This window comes from Homalodisca vitripennis, chromosome 4, assembly GCF_021130785.1.
Source record: "Homalodisca vitripennis isolate AUS2020 chromosome 4, UT_GWSS_2.1, whole genome shotgun sequence".
In the NCBI taxonomy this organism is placed as follows: Eukaryota; Metazoa; Arthropoda; class Insecta; order Hemiptera; family Cicadellidae; genus Homalodisca; species Homalodisca vitripennis.
Genome location: NC_060210.1, coordinates 186,581,876 through 186,601,531, shown reverse-complemented (window position 1 = coordinate 186,601,531; position 19,656 = coordinate 186,581,876). Strand labels below are relative to the sequence as shown.

At 33.8% G+C, this 19,656-nt stretch overlaps 1 protein-coding gene across 1 annotated transcript; it reads left to right on the top strand.

Moving 5' to 3' along the window:
- Positions 1-4,361: 4,361 nt before the first annotated feature.
- LOC124360774 (prostatic acid phosphatase-like) lies at positions 4,362-18,977 on the top strand. The gene is made up of 7 exons (XM_046814655.1): positions 4,362-4,803; positions 5,855-5,959; positions 11,813-12,052; positions 13,339-13,551; positions 14,680-14,806; positions 17,110-17,336; positions 18,066-18,977. The coding sequence occupies exons 1-7, from the start codon at positions 4,657-4,659 to the stop codon at positions 18,222-18,224; spliced, it is 1,218 nt and encodes a 405-aa protein (XP_046670611.1). The 5' UTR covers positions 4,362-4,656; the 3' UTR covers positions 18,225-18,977.
- The last annotated feature ends 679 nt before the right edge of the window (positions 18,978-19,656 follow it).

The window sequence follows — 19,656 nt, the reverse complement described above, 5'->3', positions numbered from 1 at the left end:
AGTAGGTAAGTGAATTTGAAACGGTCTTAACTAGGCACTTTTTAACCGAAGTAGGCATCTCGGTCCTACGTAAGTATATATTTTTTTCTTCGTCAGAACAATAAGGCAAACTCTACTATGGTAATTGAAATATCTTAGACCTGAAATATATGATAAGGACTGAAAGGCCGGGATGACAAGGAAGATTCAGCTGTGACGTTATGTATATAATTAATTAGAACCAGAAATGCTCCTACACGTGCCAAACATGGTATAATAATTAAGTTAAACTCTGATACTATTTACTATGAACTTAATTAATATCTACCTGATGTATGCCTACGTACGTTTTAAAATCGTTATAGGACTCCCATCATATTACATCACAATTGCTTTTACTAAGTAATATAAGGACTTCGGTTCTAAATATTGCGTGCGAAGCCGCGGGTATATATAAAAATTAATGTTTGTGTGTTTGTCCTTTATAGACTCAGAAACTATTGGACCGATCACTATGAAAATTTGTATTTATTTGTATTTTTTTATGTAGAAGGTTTATATGCAATGCCCATTGATGTAACTCACCACCAGGCTGTACTGCAATATATAAAAGTTATCAAAGCGCCTGCACATTATAAACTGCAATTACGACACAGTTACGTATATTAAATAGCCACACACTATTTGAAGGCAAAGAAATATACGGGCAAAGCTTAAGAGACGCGTGCGAAGCCGCGGGAAACAGCTAGTTTCGAATAAAAATACATAAAACTACAAATAAAATTCTCCCCCATTGACGCAAGTTATTTTCCATAATTTTAATTTGGTCTTGATCAGATAATAAAAATAATTATCAGTATTACAAACTTAAAATTGTAACACTATAGACACATCATCCAGCTTTAAGTTTTTGATAATACGATTCTTTCATTACTTTAACAAATTCGATCAATAAAACTAATGCAATAATATAGATCCTTAAAATCTTTAAAAATTGTGGAATTTGTCCTATACTACACTTAATATGCTGTTTCTTGAATCGAATTTGTACAGAATAAAATTTTTCGACTTTTAATAGTTTTATCTCCTATTAATTTTACCGAACAATTTGGTCAAAATCACTCATACGAATAATTTATTCAGTTAACTGGAAGAGAAAGAACTGTTAACGTGGCTTTGCATGTAATTTCGTAGGTTTTCCACCCGTATGAACACTTTTGGTTCGTGTGAATTATATTTCCGACGCCAATGTTGAGTTTTATTTTATCCCACGATCAAAAAAACGTTAATAATTTTAATAACTTTATATTTGCGACCATTGTAATTTACTTTGATGTTTTGCTGATTTTGCCTCTTTCCCGATCCATACAATTTTTAAGGATACACAGCTCCTACTTTAGTCAAAAGACAACTTATTTAGGTTTCATAACCAGTCTGTACATGTAAAGTAAAATTTAGACTATATATTCTCTGAAATCAAAGAATCGCTGAAATCTAAAACGGTGTGAAAAATAATTGTTATTCCTTAGAGAATGTATCCACTATAAATGTTATAAAATTGGGGTCTTTTTCGTTTAAGCACCTTACAAACATACTATACCTGACTGAAATTCCATTTAATCGTTTTTTTTTGGTGTTATTAGTTCGTAGGTCAGTAGTCCAGGTACTACTTCTAGTATAAACTCGTCTTATCTTATCAGTGATAAACGCGCGCCGCATATCTTTTGCCTGTAATGAAACCTGCGTTAGGTCTGTCTGAGTTTTGTGTCGTATTCACGTTGATTCCTATCTATGTGAGTTTATGTGGAGGAAGAGGAACAAAGACGTTGATTTGTGTGATGCCATTTGGAGGGATATCAATTTGTATTGGCCTCCAGAACAATAAGTTTTGCTCTTAATTACTCCCATTTTCTCATGAGTGAGTTATACTTAGTTTTCTTGTTCAGTAAAGCGTGGTGAGTTGATCTGGGCTTGGACTTTTCAGCGCAATGGGCAAGCATCGCGTGATCTGAGTTTTGAATAGGCAAGCTAGGGTCTTTTGTGCTTAAACGAAAAAGACCCGTTTGATTTATTTTATAAACATTATAAGATATCAAGTATTGTTTCACTAATTGTTTTTCCTAGTTTATTTAAGTGACTCATTACTATGTTACAAGGAAAAAATAACCACCATATATTATTCTTCATGGTTATTTGCAACTTTATTCGGGTCTTTTTAGTTTAAGGTATAGTATGTTTGTAAGGTGCTGGCCCTTAAACGAAAAAGACCCTAAAATTGAAAGTAATAAACGATTGTCACACAGATTAGTCGATTGCATTAGACATTCTCTTTTACTTCTTATTTTACAACTGTAGAGGCCAAGGTGGGATTTTTTAAATTTAAAGACCAATGAGGCATAGCCTGGAGGGATTTTCGAAATAAGAATAAGCCTATATTCATTGCAGGGACCGTAAGAATGTCCATGTACAATTTTAGTACAATCGTTTGTGTAGTTTACATATGAAAGCAAAATAAACAAACAAGGGAGCTTTCGCATTTATAATATTATTAGGATGGAAGCCAACATTTGGTCACTGTTCCATTCAAACACTTATTTGGTTCTTAATTGTTGCAAAAATTCAATATCACTTATAACTGTGTATAAAATCATATACGTACTTCTAAAAGTAGGCTATCAACATTTCAATCACTGGGTACAATCATGGGACCAATAAAATATTTCTACCATTAGATAAGTAACAACTAACCACAAAGGTTAAAGTGGACACGTGGAGAGATAAGGTCGTCAATTATGTTGAAATAATATTTCCTCACTATTTACTAGTCTTACAAACATATTTCAAAATAAAAGTTTCAGAAACAGTAAGAGAATCTGGGCCTGTAAGAGAATTTCAGAATCTGGCCTTGTATTTTTTATGTCCAAAAGGGGAATTATAAATCTTTTTTACTGACTGCTCCTTGCAACTGAAAATAAATGTGTTTTTCTGGTCCCAAATAGAAATATTTTAAAATACATTTCAGGTATGAAAAATCCAATAGCGGAAATATCCGTTTCAATTTACAGTATTTATTCAAGTCTGTGTTTCCATATGTTTCTTCTTTGTAAACATTGAATTATAAAGTTTAAATGTAAATATCAAAACAATAGTTTTCCTTGTTACTTTGTCTTCATAGGGTCTAACTCGATGTTAAAAATAACCTCGATGTCTTATCAGATGCATAATCCAGCACACTACGATGTGTTAGAAAAACACAATATGTGCATTGAATCAACCATGAGCACCATAGATAGATAATTGTGTAGAAACATTTGACCTTTCTTTTCACCTCTGGAATGCCCTCGCAAATTTTAGTTATGGTCTATAGATAAGCAGGACAACCAAGGATAGTTTTTATTAAATAATTTTCAGCTCTGTCACATAGGTAACAAACCCGCTTACGAGCTATCCTCCATCATCACAAATCATCTACAGTCTTTGTGTACAAACCGGTTTTCCACCTGGGCATCTGATCAAGTCAATCTAATCGACATATACAAGAACTTGGCCTTGCCATCAATGAAATTGCATAATTATATTCATTGATAATGTCGTTATAATACATGTGAAATTGTGACCGTAGTTGTGGTGATACATGAAGAGAGCACTCACAAACAGGTTCAAGCCAAAATTATTAGAATTTGTTTGCTAAATAGGGTTTTTTATGTTATCTTATCGTACCGTTGTGTAACTTCCTTAATGAGTTTCCAAACATCTTTCTGTTATCGACTTGTTGTTGGCATGCATAGACGTAAGTAGAGGGATTTGGGGGGGGGGGATTTTGATTTCTTTCACTGCAGAAAATGAGAACGAATAAGTACGTTAACGCGTGTGCCTATCCTTTTAAACAACAAAGACGTATAAATGTTTATCATACATCAATTTCCCTAAACTGCTGCTCATAAAACCTGTGCACAAGTGCAGGTATATTCTATATGTAGAACAATGAGAACTCAATATCGCTGTCCCAAAAGAATTTTAAAAGTTGACGACACAAAGAAGTATTAAAATAAATATTATCGATATGTTAAATTAAATATATACAGTATCACATTGTTAACGTTCACTGAAATTTATTAAGATGTGAGGTAAACAGAAGGAAATTTGTAACATAAATGACAGTTCCAAAAATTATTTGTGACCCTTCCGAACACATTAAAAGAGGGAGAAATTTCGAGTTAACACAAAAAAAAGAATTATTAAGTAAGAAAATATTTTCTGTGAGGGGTCCCTTGTACCATTATTTCCCCCAATATTCAATCCTGGTTACGTCTATGGCTGGCAAACGTCCAACCGGCTTCAGTGGGCACTCAATTACATCGTGATTGGAGGCCCTCAGGTTGTATTTTTATATAGAGTGACACAACCGGTTTGTTCTTCTCCTCAGTTTGTCGGTCAGCTTGGCGATACCAAGTCCAAATAGTTTGTGCTTTATCTCGTTCTGCTGACAGCGACTGTGTTGTATTGTTAACTGATAACAGCATGTACGCATTCATCGTTTTTAAGTGGTTCAACTAAGTGTATTGACGTTCCAGTTAACTTGGTTCCACCATAAATCGTTTAGTCATACATGTATTGTTGTTCCGTTTTTCTTCATAACTATTTAATATTTTGTGATTAGTACGAGGTATTGATACGATGGGTACAGTTGTGGGTATTTTATTTCCAGCTTTAGCATTTTTAATACTTTTCTCTTATTCCTCGAGTGCTCCAACTACAACTACAACAGAAAGTCCTGTTGAGGAAGGACCAAGAGCTGTGCCAACGCTAAAACTCCTTGTCGTAGTAAGTATAATTTTTACTGTGAATAAGATAGCTATCTTATAACTCTTGTAATCAACTAAACATTACTACAGCCTTTCGGGTTGCAGCCAAATCATTTTCTCTGTGCCTGAGGAATATGATGATTTTTACCCAGGAAATACCGAAGAATAGCAGACACTTTGTAGGCTATTGAGCTCTACTTTACAGCTGCTTTTTTAAATTAATTTTTTAAAACTTATATAAATAAATGCTATTAAATTTCAAAATAAAAAGTAATTACTTCAAAAAATAAAAACATTTTACTTTGAGCAGAAGTATCATTCTTAACAAAAAGTTCCGGACGAAAAATGTTTTATTTCACTAAACACTACATATATCACTGTACACAATCACAGTCTTTATTGGTTACAATAATAATACATTTTTTATGAAACTTATGAAAGTAAATAGTGTGTTTGTTGTTTAAACATTTTAAAGGACTTTTGTAGTCTACATGTACACAACATCTGTTGTTAAATTAGGATATGGTCACTAATTAGGAAAGAACGTCTGAATTTGTTTCATTCATATAATATAGATTCTTACAGTAATAGAATACAAATATGCCCGATTTTATATACTTTTTTATATATGTTCTTAGATGTATGTTTTTAGATATTGTATAAATAGTGTTATTTCAAAATTAAGAAAATTATTAAAACGTAACATATTGGATTAATGCAAATAAATATAAAAAACAATATAATAATAGACTACAATAATTCCAAGAAATCTAATATTTTTTTCTTTTATAGAATAATAGACTCTATCCCAAGTTAACTACAAACTTCATTTTTCATAACTAATTATGCATAGATCATTTTAAGCTTAACTTCTGAAAGCATTATTGCAGCATGGCCTGAATTAAAAATGGGGGTTTTGTAATTTCATTATGGTTTCTGTCCCAAATACGGATAGACAAAGTCAAATTGTGTTTCTAATTGTATAGTTTTTGAGAAAAAAAACGATGCAATAACAATAACTATAAAGTCATTTATTGTTTACCGAAACTAATTTTATATTGGTGTTTTAGTTTACCCGGCATGGTAGCAGAGGACCCATATATACATTCCCTACAAGTCCATACCAAAGAGACGACCTTAAGTACTGGCCATACGGAGAAGCTCAACTCACGAATGTAAGTATCGTCTAATTACTGCACATAAACGTATAATACATCAGGAAAAACTCAACTACGAATGTAAGTATCATCTAGTTACTGCATATAAACGTATAATACATCAGGACAAAGTGAACTCACGTAATAAGTATCGTCTAATTACTGCATATAAACGTATAATACATCAGGACAAACTCAACTCACGAATGTAAGTATCGTCTAGTTACTGCATATACAAGTGCAAAAATAATAACAATCTGAACTCACGTGATAAGTAACATTTAGTTACGGCATAAACGAGTATAATACTTCGGGGTAACGTAAACTCACGAAAGTAACTATCGTCCAAATTACCAGTGTAATATTTAATCACAATCTGAAATCAATTATCACAAAGTTACTGCATATACGAGTGGAATATTTCAAAAAAGTAGTAAATAAACTTTTTTGGGGATTAGTTGTAGACCTACTTGCAAATTAAAAATACTTGCTAGACAAAACAACGTTATATGCTTACAGTACAATCATAGCCTCTACAGTTGTGTTTATGGAGGTATCCACTAAAAGTTGAACTGACTGGGTGTATGTAAATTTAAACCTTACACGATATCCGATGTTTGGCGCCTATTTAATTCAATATGCTTAACTATTTTTTATCTATACTATTGTAACTTGGCGCACATATATCTCTTGAAATTAAGAAATGATTTTCTCTATAGAATTGTTATAGTTATTCCATATAAGTGAAAAAGCATAAACATTGTATTATAATATACGTTAGTTTTAAAATATAACAATTAGTTTCATGTTGGAAAATCTACGAGTATATCTTACGGCTTAAAAGGGTCTTATTTCGGTGTAACTTAAGTGAAAGGTGTCCGATTTTTCATGTATGAATTCATTCTTCAAATTTCCTGCATATGAATGAAATGTAAGTACACATATTACTGCATTTAAACTGCTGCACACCACCACTAATGGCTCGAGCAGATAACGTTATCAATTGTATTCTCTTGTACTATCAGTTGTTGTTGATTTGTCACGATGCAATGTTTGCTCGAGAAGATTAATATTATCTTTCACCAAGAAAAACTGGTTTTCCGGAAAACTGCTGACCGAATTTTGAAGAGAATTAAACGTTGAATAAAAACTTTGACGAAGTTAATTATGTGAGTGTATCAGAATATTTCAATTGGCCTGACTTCTCAATTATCAGTTTCCACGAGATCATTTCGGTCAAATGTTATCTATATTCGTCACAAATGGACTTCGTCAGACAAGTCATTTATTATAATTGCGGCATATCGTAATCAAATGTGTCCTATTAACTTATTATCACCCAGTGGAGTACACGCACACTATAATTGTGTTGCTGTCAATTGTTTAGCATTTTCCAATAATAATTAACGGTATGTGTGGTTAAACGTCTTACAGATTCGTTCTGCTAAACCTCTACAAAATTTACACCATTGTAGTTTGGGGACCGTGTGCCAATTTTCATTGCATTTACGTGACTTAGTGTATTGCCAATTCAATAAATGCTTCCAATAACTAAATCAATAAATTTATAAGGGGCCGATATGAAAGGATAATTGATTAAAAATATCACACAAAATATTTCTTCGTAAATCATGTTTTTTAGGTTCAAACACTAAACGACAACCAACAGCCATGTAAACAAAACACGACAACATTGAAACAACGCTATATATTTGGGTGAAGACGGTCTCTCTTTAACTGAATGACGATAAACCATTACTTAAATATCGAAGGATTACTTTTTAAAGCTAAAAATACATTTTATTATTGTGCATAAATAAGAACACTCAACTCTACGGTCTAAAATGAGGGCATAAAAGGTCTTGGTTCCAACATGCTAGAAGTCTATAACTTTAGTTCGTGTTTGCCCATCATAGAACTCCAAAAAGTAACCGCGGAGGCGTATGTTGTCCTTTTCAGTTGGGTTTATATGAGTTAAGCAAGCTAGTATTCTATACTGAAATTCACAAAAGCCTATACTTCCATTATTGGGGAAGCAGAGAACTTCGGTAAGTCGCCGAGGCCACAGAGTCTTATAAAACTCTACAGTTATTGGATTTATGTGTGCTAAACAAACTAGTTTACTTATTAAACTTAGTAATTAGTACTTAGTCACTGGTACACATATCATTGTACTTGTGAAAAATAAACATGACAAGCCAGAAAATATTTTACCATTAAAACTGTGTCAAGTTATCCACTTCAAGTAATATAACACCACTAAAACGATTATTACATTACAGGGTTTTATTAAATTGTAAACGAGTCTGGTCACTGACTACATGATTTATTCTACATAATCAGCTACAATATACAGCTAATTATTCTACAATAGTGTCCATAGAGAAGGATAAGAAAACGTTAGACCTCTTTACCCAGACAAAAATTTCACTCTACAGCAACTTTTTCACACCTTCCAGATTGTCTCCTGAAGCCACGAAGATTAACATTCTAAACTTCACTCACGACGACAATAGTTAACGACACGTACTACAGATAGTGCAGTATGTATAAATAACCTTTATCTGGAGACCACGTGACGTTGGATAGCAATTACTCTGCAGGATAAAGGACATCGGCTATCAGGACATTGCCTGATATTTAAGCATCATCGTATACTCATTATTAATTATACAAAACGCTGCTTCCGCATAACTCTTCTCACGTTTATTGGTTGAACCGTAGGGGGGACTATAAGGGGGACTCAAGAAACCCCCATCTGCTGAAATTTTGAAAGGTAAACTTAAATTTCACCAATTAGTTTGTTTTAATACAGAACACATCTATGAGGTCTTAAAGACCAAAGAATTTTCCGGGGGAAGATTCCTGAGTCCCTATTTTGGGGTGTATTTTGTACTTTCTAAACCACTCGGTGTTTCCCTTCAAAGCAATTCTCTCTATATGCTACTGGCTTTAACCATTCTCTTTCAAAACAAGTCGAAGACGGTAACAATATGGAAGAAGAGAAAGCTCGTTTAGCTATACAAACATTTTAATATCCCTATCAAGATCCACGTGCAACGCTATTATTCTTATCGCAATAGTGTTTGTGTTTACTCAACCATTCCTCGACTTTAGCTTCCAAACATAGATAATTTATAAAAGGCGCTACTAGCATTCTAGATTGTATTCCAATTATAACAATCGTCTATTAACAAACACTCTTGACTGTAGATTAATAGGTTGTATCAATATTTGTGGTAATTTTTACTGTTTAAAGTGGGAAAGTCACTGATGTAAAGAGAGACCGTGGACGCCATGAGCAGTAATTTTGGTATTTTTGAAAACAGTAAGAGATATAAACTTATTTTTTCTTCAAAAGTAGTATTTTTAAAATGAAGGTGTATTAATATCTTGGTTGGCTTGTTGTCTTGATTCAAAAATCGATATTACTATCAGCTATTTATTATAAACGTTATCAGATCGATATTACTATCAGCTATTTATTATAAACGTTATCAGACCATTGTAGGTCTTTGTTTCAAATTTAATCCCAAAGTGTTAATTGCAAAGTATTCGGGGGCATTATATTTTAAGTATCTTATAAGGCACATAATGACACTTTTGGAGGTATGAGGATCGGTTTTGGGAATTTTTACAATGCAAACATAGCTCAGGTTATATATTATTTTAAAGCTTTCCAAAACCTGGTTGTTTTAGGAAAAATTACATATACGGTTTGCCGACTGATGCAATCTTCACGGTTAACCAAGCATGAAAAGGTCTATTATCATAACATATTTAATAATTTATACATTGTTGAGAAAACTTATCTATTAGATATCCTAATTGATTACATTTTCTTTTCAGGTCAAATTATAAAGTGATGATGCACTTTCTTACAGTTTTACAATTCGAAGACTTTTTACATATTAGGAAAATAAAATACTGGACTAAAATTTTCAAACAGCAACTTAGGCCGCGCTGTACACCAAATTAAATGTCGTTTTATATTAAACCAACGTTAAAAAGCCATTTAGGTGTACGTAACGGATTTGAAAATAGTTAGTATTAAAATGTGTATGGTTACAATTAGTACAACTATTATATTTCAATTCGGCTGATACAGACAGTGGTACAGGTGATCTGAAGTGTTTTTTGAAATTCCCCTTTGGAAATTTTGCGCTCCTTAGTACAAAATTTTATTTTTGTGATACAAAAAGTGTACAAAATTCTGATACAGTTTTAAAAATTATCTGTGATGGTCGTCTCACAGTTATATACAGTTCTATATGTTCGTATTGCTATTAGTATAATTTAGATAGTGAAAACAAAGATTTCTACTTCAATTTCCTTGTCCAAAGGTAGGAGTACGGTAACACACATGTCGCATAGCAGTCTTCGCCGTTGTTATATGCACAATTTCAAGTTAACAGCTCATTCCATTATTGGCAGATAGAACGACAGACATTCATGGAAATTTGAACATATTCGGCAAACAAAAGAGATTTTGCCTTAGCCTACTGTGTCAGGTGTCAATGGCGCTCAATCAAATTCCATTGTTGGAAATACACCATAAAAAAATTTATTATTGTCTATGTAGAAATGGAGAGTCACGTAAGTTTCCATATGAAATCAATCTAGAATTTATTGCTACACGGTACGTTCACTTGTTTTCGTTAGCAAAATCCCATCAAACTCATTGTTTCTCATACAGAAATGAAGCTATGTGCACAATTTCAAGTCTACTACACAGTTCGTTTTCGAGATATCAGGACAAACAGACAGTCTGAGAGAAATTAAATTTTCCAGCCTCTTGAATTATAAGCTTGGCTTTAGCTCAGCCGATGAACTGCCAACCGAAAAAATACGTTCTTCCATTTCTAATCACACTTTACATTTATAATCAGCCAAATATCATCCGAATTTCGTTTATATAAGACTGATATGCGCATAAAGTATAATTGCCATAAAATAATAGCACCATTGTGATGCTGTAGCATTGTCTACGACCTCTTCAATGCTTTCTGATGTGTTTGTTGAACACAAGAGATAAGTAATGAGTTAGTGATTTGTTAGAGTAATAAATTGTGTTTCAATTTCAAATGAAAAAGAACGCAAGAATTGAGATAACAAGCCTCCCAGAGGGCAGTTGTATCTGAATATTAAAGGCTTGAAGCTAATGGCATTATTTTTAAATGGGCATCATGACACATGAGGGAATATTTTCAGAATTTGAATTGTACATTTCGGCTGCGAATAAATTATATTTTTGGTGTCATAGTTTGGCTTTATCATTTTGCCCTGATCGAGAAAATATACATATGTACGTAAATGTGAGAAAGGTTTAGGTAAGAACATCTGGCCCTTGTAATCTACCTTCGGATAAACTAGTACATCTGACTAAACCATTACTCTAAATAATTGGACAACTGATTCTCTTCAAGACTCGTTTTCAATTACGAATTTACTTTTCATACCTGGTATTCCCTGTCATTTAATGACATTAATAAGTTTAAGCACATTTAAAGGTTTTACATTTTTTGAATGAGTTGAGTACTATCATCAGTACAGTTGATTTTTTTTTTTTTTTTTAAGAAGAGGCCGATCCCCTTTTAAGCCTTATTCTGTCCGCCCTCATGGGCCACTGGCCTGTGCGAGGATCTTATCAAACAGAATAAGGGGGAGAGTCGATACAGTACAAGGTCAATGGTACTGATAAAAAGTGCAATGGTCACAGACAGGATTTGAACCTGCGTTATCTCTAACACAGACCCAAAGTCCAACGACTTAGACCGCTCGGCCATCGGCACTCCCAATATTAGGGATATTAGGGCATATTGTGTGTAAATAATAACGGCACTGTATCTATGAAGATATGCTATTTTTCAGAGAGGACGGGCGCGGTTGTATAAGCTGGGCAAGAAGGTCCGCTCACTGTATAATGGGTTTCTGGACGAACTGTACCAACAAGAGGATATCCGAGCCAACAGCACGTTGTATGTGCGGTCCATGATCAGTGCGGAGCACTTTTTGGCGGGACTGTACCCTCCCAAGGGATACCAGGTATGGAGCGATGAGCTGCAGTGGCAGGCAATTCCGCTGTTCCCCAACTATGTGGATCACCACCAGGTAAGTCCTGGGAAGCACAGACTATGGTCGATTGCTTTGAAAATGTTCTTTAGAATTTAAAAAATTGTTATTTTACCTATCAAAAAATGTGTAGAATCTTCTAGTGTGATTATAGATGTAATTTTGACTGTTCTAGTACTAATGTAATCGGTCAATGTTACGATTTTCAAGAAACACTCATAACGCTTGTCAAACTACAAGAGAGCTTGTCTCCTAGTAAGATAACATTTAAATTAACTGGATGTAGTTACATCTATCCTTTTGGAAGCTAATAGAGAACTGTTGATGTACGGAGAGATCATTAACCAATTCCATCTTATTAAATCTATTATTATCTCATTAAATGCAAATTAAGTTTGCCACCTCTATTGTTTATATATAGTATTTAGCTATGAATCTCTTCTCTCCCAGCATTTAGGAAGAAAGTTATGAAAATCCTCAGTGAAGAGTTTATCCTTATCTAGTGAAATCCTTATCTAGTCGCTGTTGCATGGCCAAATCTGTTACTTATCAGAGAATTCATTTTAGACTTCATGGTTTATGTAATCGCACAGTCTTTTTTTATTGTCAGATTGCACTAAATTATATAGACTCTATTGCATGTATCACAATAGCATTATTTTTTTATATATTGCCTATATATTAAATTTTTGTTTTTGGGAGATCGTAGGGTAGTTTCTCGTTGTTAACTCAACTAATTTATTAAACAACCATTTAAGTAATCTCATCTTTGGATTGTTGGAATGCATGTACATTAGATATTAGGGATGTCATGTATCATAATACATAATAGTAGTTTATTTTGCTAGGATCGTTTGTAAATCATTTTTGTTTGGGGTAACCCAAGGGTTATGTAATTTCGTTTTCAATCTCAACTTATTTATTTAGTTGTAAATCTATTTTTGCTATTTTTAATCCATTTCTACGACTTATTGACTGAATAATTGCTTTGTGAATCATTGTATTGTATTGATTTACTCAATAAAATGGTAATGCCATAGAAAAAAATATAAAAAATCGTAATTGACAAGTTATATCTATCAAAATAATTATTGTGTTTCTAATAATTGTTTTACTGAAACGTAAAAAGTATATATATATATATATATATATATATATATCTTAATTTATACAAGTGTCATATGAATACATTCTTTGACCAGTTTTGAGTTTGCTACATCAATATTGGACATTGGATGTAATTGGATATTGGATGTAATTGATGTGTAATATGGACATAACTATTACATTTAGTACTTTCTCTAAAACAGACCTTTATTTTTCAGCTGGTTTATTCTAAGGAGACGAGATGGTGTCCAAGATTCCATGCTGCTAAAAGGAAGTCACTGCTGAGATTCGTAAAGGAATACGAGTCCAACTTGACTGAAATTTTTGATTATGTAAAACCATACACCGAAATCGAGCGCATGGAGCCACTGGATGACAGTATATCGAAATGGGCTGCGATGTACACCCTGTGGGAGTCCATGTTCTGTCCGGTAAGTAGTGAACACTTAAAACTGTACACCGATCATCAATACAGTGGCTACATTGCCACTGGATGACAGTATATCGAAATGGGCTGCGATGTACACCCTGTGGGAGTCCATGTTCTGTCCGGTAAGTAGTGACCACTTAAAACTGTACACCGACCATCAATACAGTGGCTACATTGCCACTGGATGACAGTATATCGAAATGGGCTGCGATGTACACCCTGTGGGAGTCCATGTTCTGTCCGGTAAGTACTGACCACTTAAAATCATACATTTCACGGCTGTAATAAGGAGACAGTTCGACTTTGCACCTATTCCCTGAAAATATATCACTCAGAATAGTGAGAGGGTGAAGCGCTCCCAAAATTTCAATTGAGTGACTCATTTGAATAATACTCTTTATATAAAACGAACAAAATTTCTATGCTGATTTTTCAATATTCATATTTTATATTTTTTTTCTTATTAGTCCTGAAGCCGAGGGCCAATTTGCCAATTGTATAAGCTCACAACCTGGTTTATTTTAATCAATAGGGAAATTTTCTTCGGGCAGAAATTGGTAAGCAAAGATAATTTTGTTAATATAAAAAATTTGGATGGTACTCTTTAAGGGTTTAAAACATAGAATGATTTTTGTTCTCAGATAATATGTGGCACCCTCAAATCAACCGTCAGATATGTAAATAAATATTACATAATCGTCAGCTAACCATATACTATAGAGACCATTAAAGTGGCGACTTCAATCTCTTTATCTAGTTGTCTGACGCTGATTTATCTTTTATTTATATGTCTAACGGGTGCTTTTGAGTGGGTCAAGCCAAAAAGTGTACGATCTGAGACCAAATGTACGTGCATCTTCGGGCCGATAACCACGTGGTTTCTCTCGGCCTGTAGTTGGTTTCGCAGGCTACCTTATCGTACCAGGTGTATATCAGCCTTAAGGGTACATTGACTATTGAAATATTACCATCGTAATAAAATTGATTCACTGGAGCTAACGATTTCAGTCCAAATCATACTCTTGAGTAATTGGTGTTATCCTTGAAATCCATGAGAGGAAATAAACGAATACATATATATATATATATATATATATATATATATATATCAGTGATCGCGTCTGTTCAGGATGAAGAAGGCCTTCCTCTACCTGAATGGACGAAGAAAATCTATCCTCATCCCATGACCGAGATGGCTGACAAACTACTCAGGGTGGGGGCCATTGGGTCTGACACTCAGATCAAATACTTGCAAGGTGAGTTTTAACTACAATAAAGATGATGAAGTTTGATAAAGATGATATTCATTTGATTTTTAAAGAATTGAAAAAAGTTGTACCATTGTTCAATGATACAAAAAGGTTACTAACTCTAAATTTCCAGATCTTTAATCTGAGAACTCTTCCTCAGTTGGATATCTAAGTGATACATAACTAAAATCTAGGTAAGGAAAAATTTCGTTCTATAGCGTTATGACACATAAAACGTTGTCACAATAAACATATATCACCATTGAACATATGCACTTAAATAAAACAAAACTATAATTATTAGAACAGACCTAAACAATACAGATCTGCACTAAACGACCAACCACTATCAACTGTAATTATGCATCGTACAGTAGGAAATGTTTAAAACACTCATGTTACCTTCACAAACTAAAAATTGATTTCGTTTGCAATACAATGTGTCAAAAAAGTCCCGGGAAGGGATAAATATTTTTGAAACTACTCAAGATAGAGCTACAAAACTTGTTACAACTCACTTTTGAACGGTTGCCATTTCCGGCTCGGTAGTACGTTGAGGTCAGGTTTGTGGCATTATACTCTACTAATGAAGACCATTAATTTGATTTGTAAGCATACCAATCTATGCTTATATGAAACATTTTACTGTGACTCCTTGTGGGCCGTACCCCTAAGGAAGTAGCCGGTCACTGGGTATGTGTTTAAATTAGATTTTTTGTCCAGTAAGTCCAAGTTTCAAGGTTTTTAGCTCCATCTTAAATCGTGCCATAAGTATTCATTCATCCTGGGTCTTTTTAGAAACTTTGTATATATATAAACATACTCTTGTATAAATTTATAAACGTGAAGCAATTTGATTGACTTTCCTTGATATGACAGTACTGTATTACTGATCACTCAAATTTCTAAGGGTCATTCACAACTTTTTTTCATAATATTATGTTATAAAACATACAAATATGTGATATGGAGGATTCATAAATGACCTTTTAAGTTCTTCAAGATAGGTAACGCCAGAGTTAAACGTTTAGAAATCGTTCTTAGTATTATTCATTGCTGACTTAATGAATGATTCATCAAGGTCCAGCATAAACCATAAAAGGTACATGAAATTCGGTACATGACTTTAGTTTGGACCCTAGAAGCACAGTAGCAAAGGACTTTTCCCTGCGACCCCAGGGCTCCACCCCACTGGCCTCCAGTTTCGAAAATTCCCATAATAACTCTATAGCAGAAATATATAGCAAATATGTTATTATTTAATAGATTCTGTTAAAATTTAATCAACTGTTCATTGTAAACATTATAATGTGACAACACAATCATGTCAGGTTCATTTAATTTAAACACAGTTTTAAATTTGTTTAAATTTATTCCTTGAAAGCATAGAGTAAGCTTAAACATAATTGCACTTCTTATTTAAACCTTTTCTGTAATCTCTTAAAGCTATATAGTTATCCAGATAATAAAATTGGAAGTTTTATTAAAAATATAATTTAGCTGTACCGTTGAGCAAATATTAAGTATGTTGTGATCGATAGGTATTGTAATGCACATATCAAAGACAAAGTTACTTCCATTATATATTTGTTATAAAAGCCACCTTTTATGACAGCTCTAGGCTTTGTAGACCTTCTTGTGTATATACCTTTAGGGCAAAAAGCAAACTCAAATGTGGCTCTGAAATACTAAGACCGTAGTTAATTTCATAAATATTTTTAGACAAAATTTCTGGGTTGGAGCAACAAGACGAAACTCAGCCTTTGCGTAAGAAATATAATAGATTCGTTTCGAACCAGAAGTGCTCATCCTCGCGCAAAGCTTAAAATAATTGCAAAGTCAATTGCAATTCCCCTCCACACACAAGGTCTTAACCACAAACTTTGAAATTATTTGTACCTAAAATATACCTACTTCCGTTTCAATATATATGCCGTTGATATAGCCCCATCATTTTTTTAAATGGCCAGTGCGTTAACTGTGTAAAGCTAACGACTTTAGGATTTATCCAACTGGCGTAAAATATTTCAATTGTTACAGGAATTGCTGGAGCCTTGGGGAGAAATCCAGTTGTTTCACGGTACTGTTTCACTCCCCGACTTCAGAGTCCTAAAAAGCACAGCTCTTGAAACTTAAATCTGAAACGGATCAGGCGATTGTATTCTCTTCCAGTGACTATTACTTATCCCTGGAGTGTTTGTAATGTCATTTAAAAAGGAAATTTGCATGGAGTCCCTGATTTTCAACATAAAATTGTGTGTCAAACCGTGGTTAACTTCTATTAAAACTAAACTTTGTTAATGTCTTAGGCGAATACTTCCAAGAGGTTGCGAATTTGATGAAAGCCAAAGTTAACGGTACCCTGACCCCAGACCGGAAAATGTTCTACTACGCCGGCCATGACTACACTCTACTGGGCATGCAAGGCATTTTGGGCTTGGCGGATGAGCCCACTGGCCACCTTAACGCCAGGACTGGCTCTTCCTTGATACTAGAACTCCACAAGGATCAGGACACCAGTCAGTACTCAGTTAAGGTAAACAAGTATTAAAATATGCTACAGTTATTCCTACCATCCTTGAACTCACAGATGTTTTAACATTTATAACGTTTCATTAGAGAAGGGTTGTTATATTTTATCATGTTCCTTCTGCTTAGTTCAATCCAAAATAAAGCCATAAAATAAGACCAATGTATTATAATACTTAGAGAAACAATAGCCTTTACAGGCCAGCCCACACTACAAGTGGCTAGCGTGCTCGTCAGCACTATAAAATGCTTGGGACTCTAAAAAGCGTTCCAAAAAAGTCTTTGGCCCCTTTGATGTTGTAGCATTTCTAAATGAATTTGGTAACTTTTTCATCAAACAAACCCTCTGCTTATTGTCTCATATCCATGTATGTCTCGGTCCATTGCCAGCATACATTTAGATGTAAAAAATAGAGTTCTCCAAAAATTACAGACTACGCAACCTCTACAATTGTAACTTCTTGAAGGGTTCCCATGAAGATTTTTCTGAACCTCGACTGAGAAATTATCCAAACCCACCATTATATTGTTTGTATATCTTAATCTTCCGATTTTGAGTTACTCTTATAGTAATTGAATTAAGTTTCGAAGTAATTTGTTTTTACGATGTAATTCTATATCGGTAATTTCTACGACATATACATCTCATATCTGGGGATTTACTGCACGCTAGTTATGGCCATAATTTATAGCTAAGGTATAAACAATCGTTATGGTAAATAACATCGTGTTCCAGGTCGTGTACATAGACGGTTCTTCTGAAGACTTGGAACCTATTGACGTCGACATCCCGGGCTGTGGCTCGCCCTGCGACTTCCATCTTCTGATGAGCAAGGCGGAGAAGTACTACGACATCAAAAACTGGCAGTCGGAGTGTCAGATTATAGAGGACTGAGTAGAGGCCTTCGGAGTGGAGTGATATGACGGCAAGACTTTAATAAGCGGCCTACACTCGATATTCGATCGTCATTATCGAACGATTCGGTACATTTCCCAACTACGGTATTACATAATGATCGTACAACGAGAATTATTGTACTTTAAAAACATAAATAACATATTACAACAAAATATGAAAGAATTTTCACCCGACAGATGCATTAATTTCCCTGCTGCATAAAAATTTACAAATATAGTTTGCTAGACAGTCTGCCGGTATTCTACTACCGCTCTGCAAGAACTTTCAATTTCATGCCCATAGCCACTTTCGAATTATCAAAAGAGTGGTTACTACTCGTTGTTTGTTGTTTACATTAAAAATTATTATAATTGATCTTTAATTTGAAATTACAAGATAAATTGTAATATTTAATTATTACTCGATAAAACAACCGAATAATGAGTGTAGGACGCTTATTAAAGTCTACTCGTAATGGCAATCAAAGATTCAAACAAGAATAAAGTTCAAGGGATTTACTAGTACAATAATAATAATATTGTAGTAAGTCTTAGAATATTTTCCAAAATATAATCTTGTGGCTTCGAAATTACATTTATTATTGTTATAAAAGAGCTTATTTCTTAGTAAAATACTGAGTTTTGTATATTGAAATACAAAAATCGAATTCATAAAGTATATTTTAATTCAATATCAGTGCTGTTATTCTGTCTTTGTGCGTATTAAACACAGACGTTTATCCTTGGAAAAGTGTATTTTTTATAAACCTAGCAGGTTACAAAAGGAGAAGTAGTACTTTACAAACAGAAAGATTTCAACTCTGTACAATTCGTGTTCAATAAAAATAAATTGCTCGTGCTGACAGCACAATTTGCACAACCAAATGTTTGAGTCATACACTGGAGCTTCTTTAAACCAGATTTGACGAGACTGAGGAAATTCAGAAAAATGAATTAATTCGGAACAAAATACAAAATAAGTTTTATTGCATTATTTTATAATTTCTCAAAACATTTTATGTATACTAATGAAACTTCTTAATTGTCATCCTGGATCGATTGTATCTGCGTGGTCTATTATACTGATGTAAAATAAGGTAGAATCGTTATCTCAACCTTTATCACCGGGTGCTCCAGGTGCCCCGTTATCACTGTTTCTTGTTCTTTTTGGTTCATTCAGATAATGCTGTTTGTGGTCGATATCATGCTGTTGTTTTACTTTAGTTCATAATGTTACTACAAAGGAAACAGAGGTTACTTTAATACAGGAAATGCGAGGACATAATTCAAACACCCAAAAGGTAGATTCATCCTCTACACAATCTTTTATATTTAACCTGTATCTGTAAGACAAATAAACGTAATACCAACAAGTATATTGTCATGGGTGCGTCGACAATGAGAGGATTGGCGTGTGACCTAAAATTGGA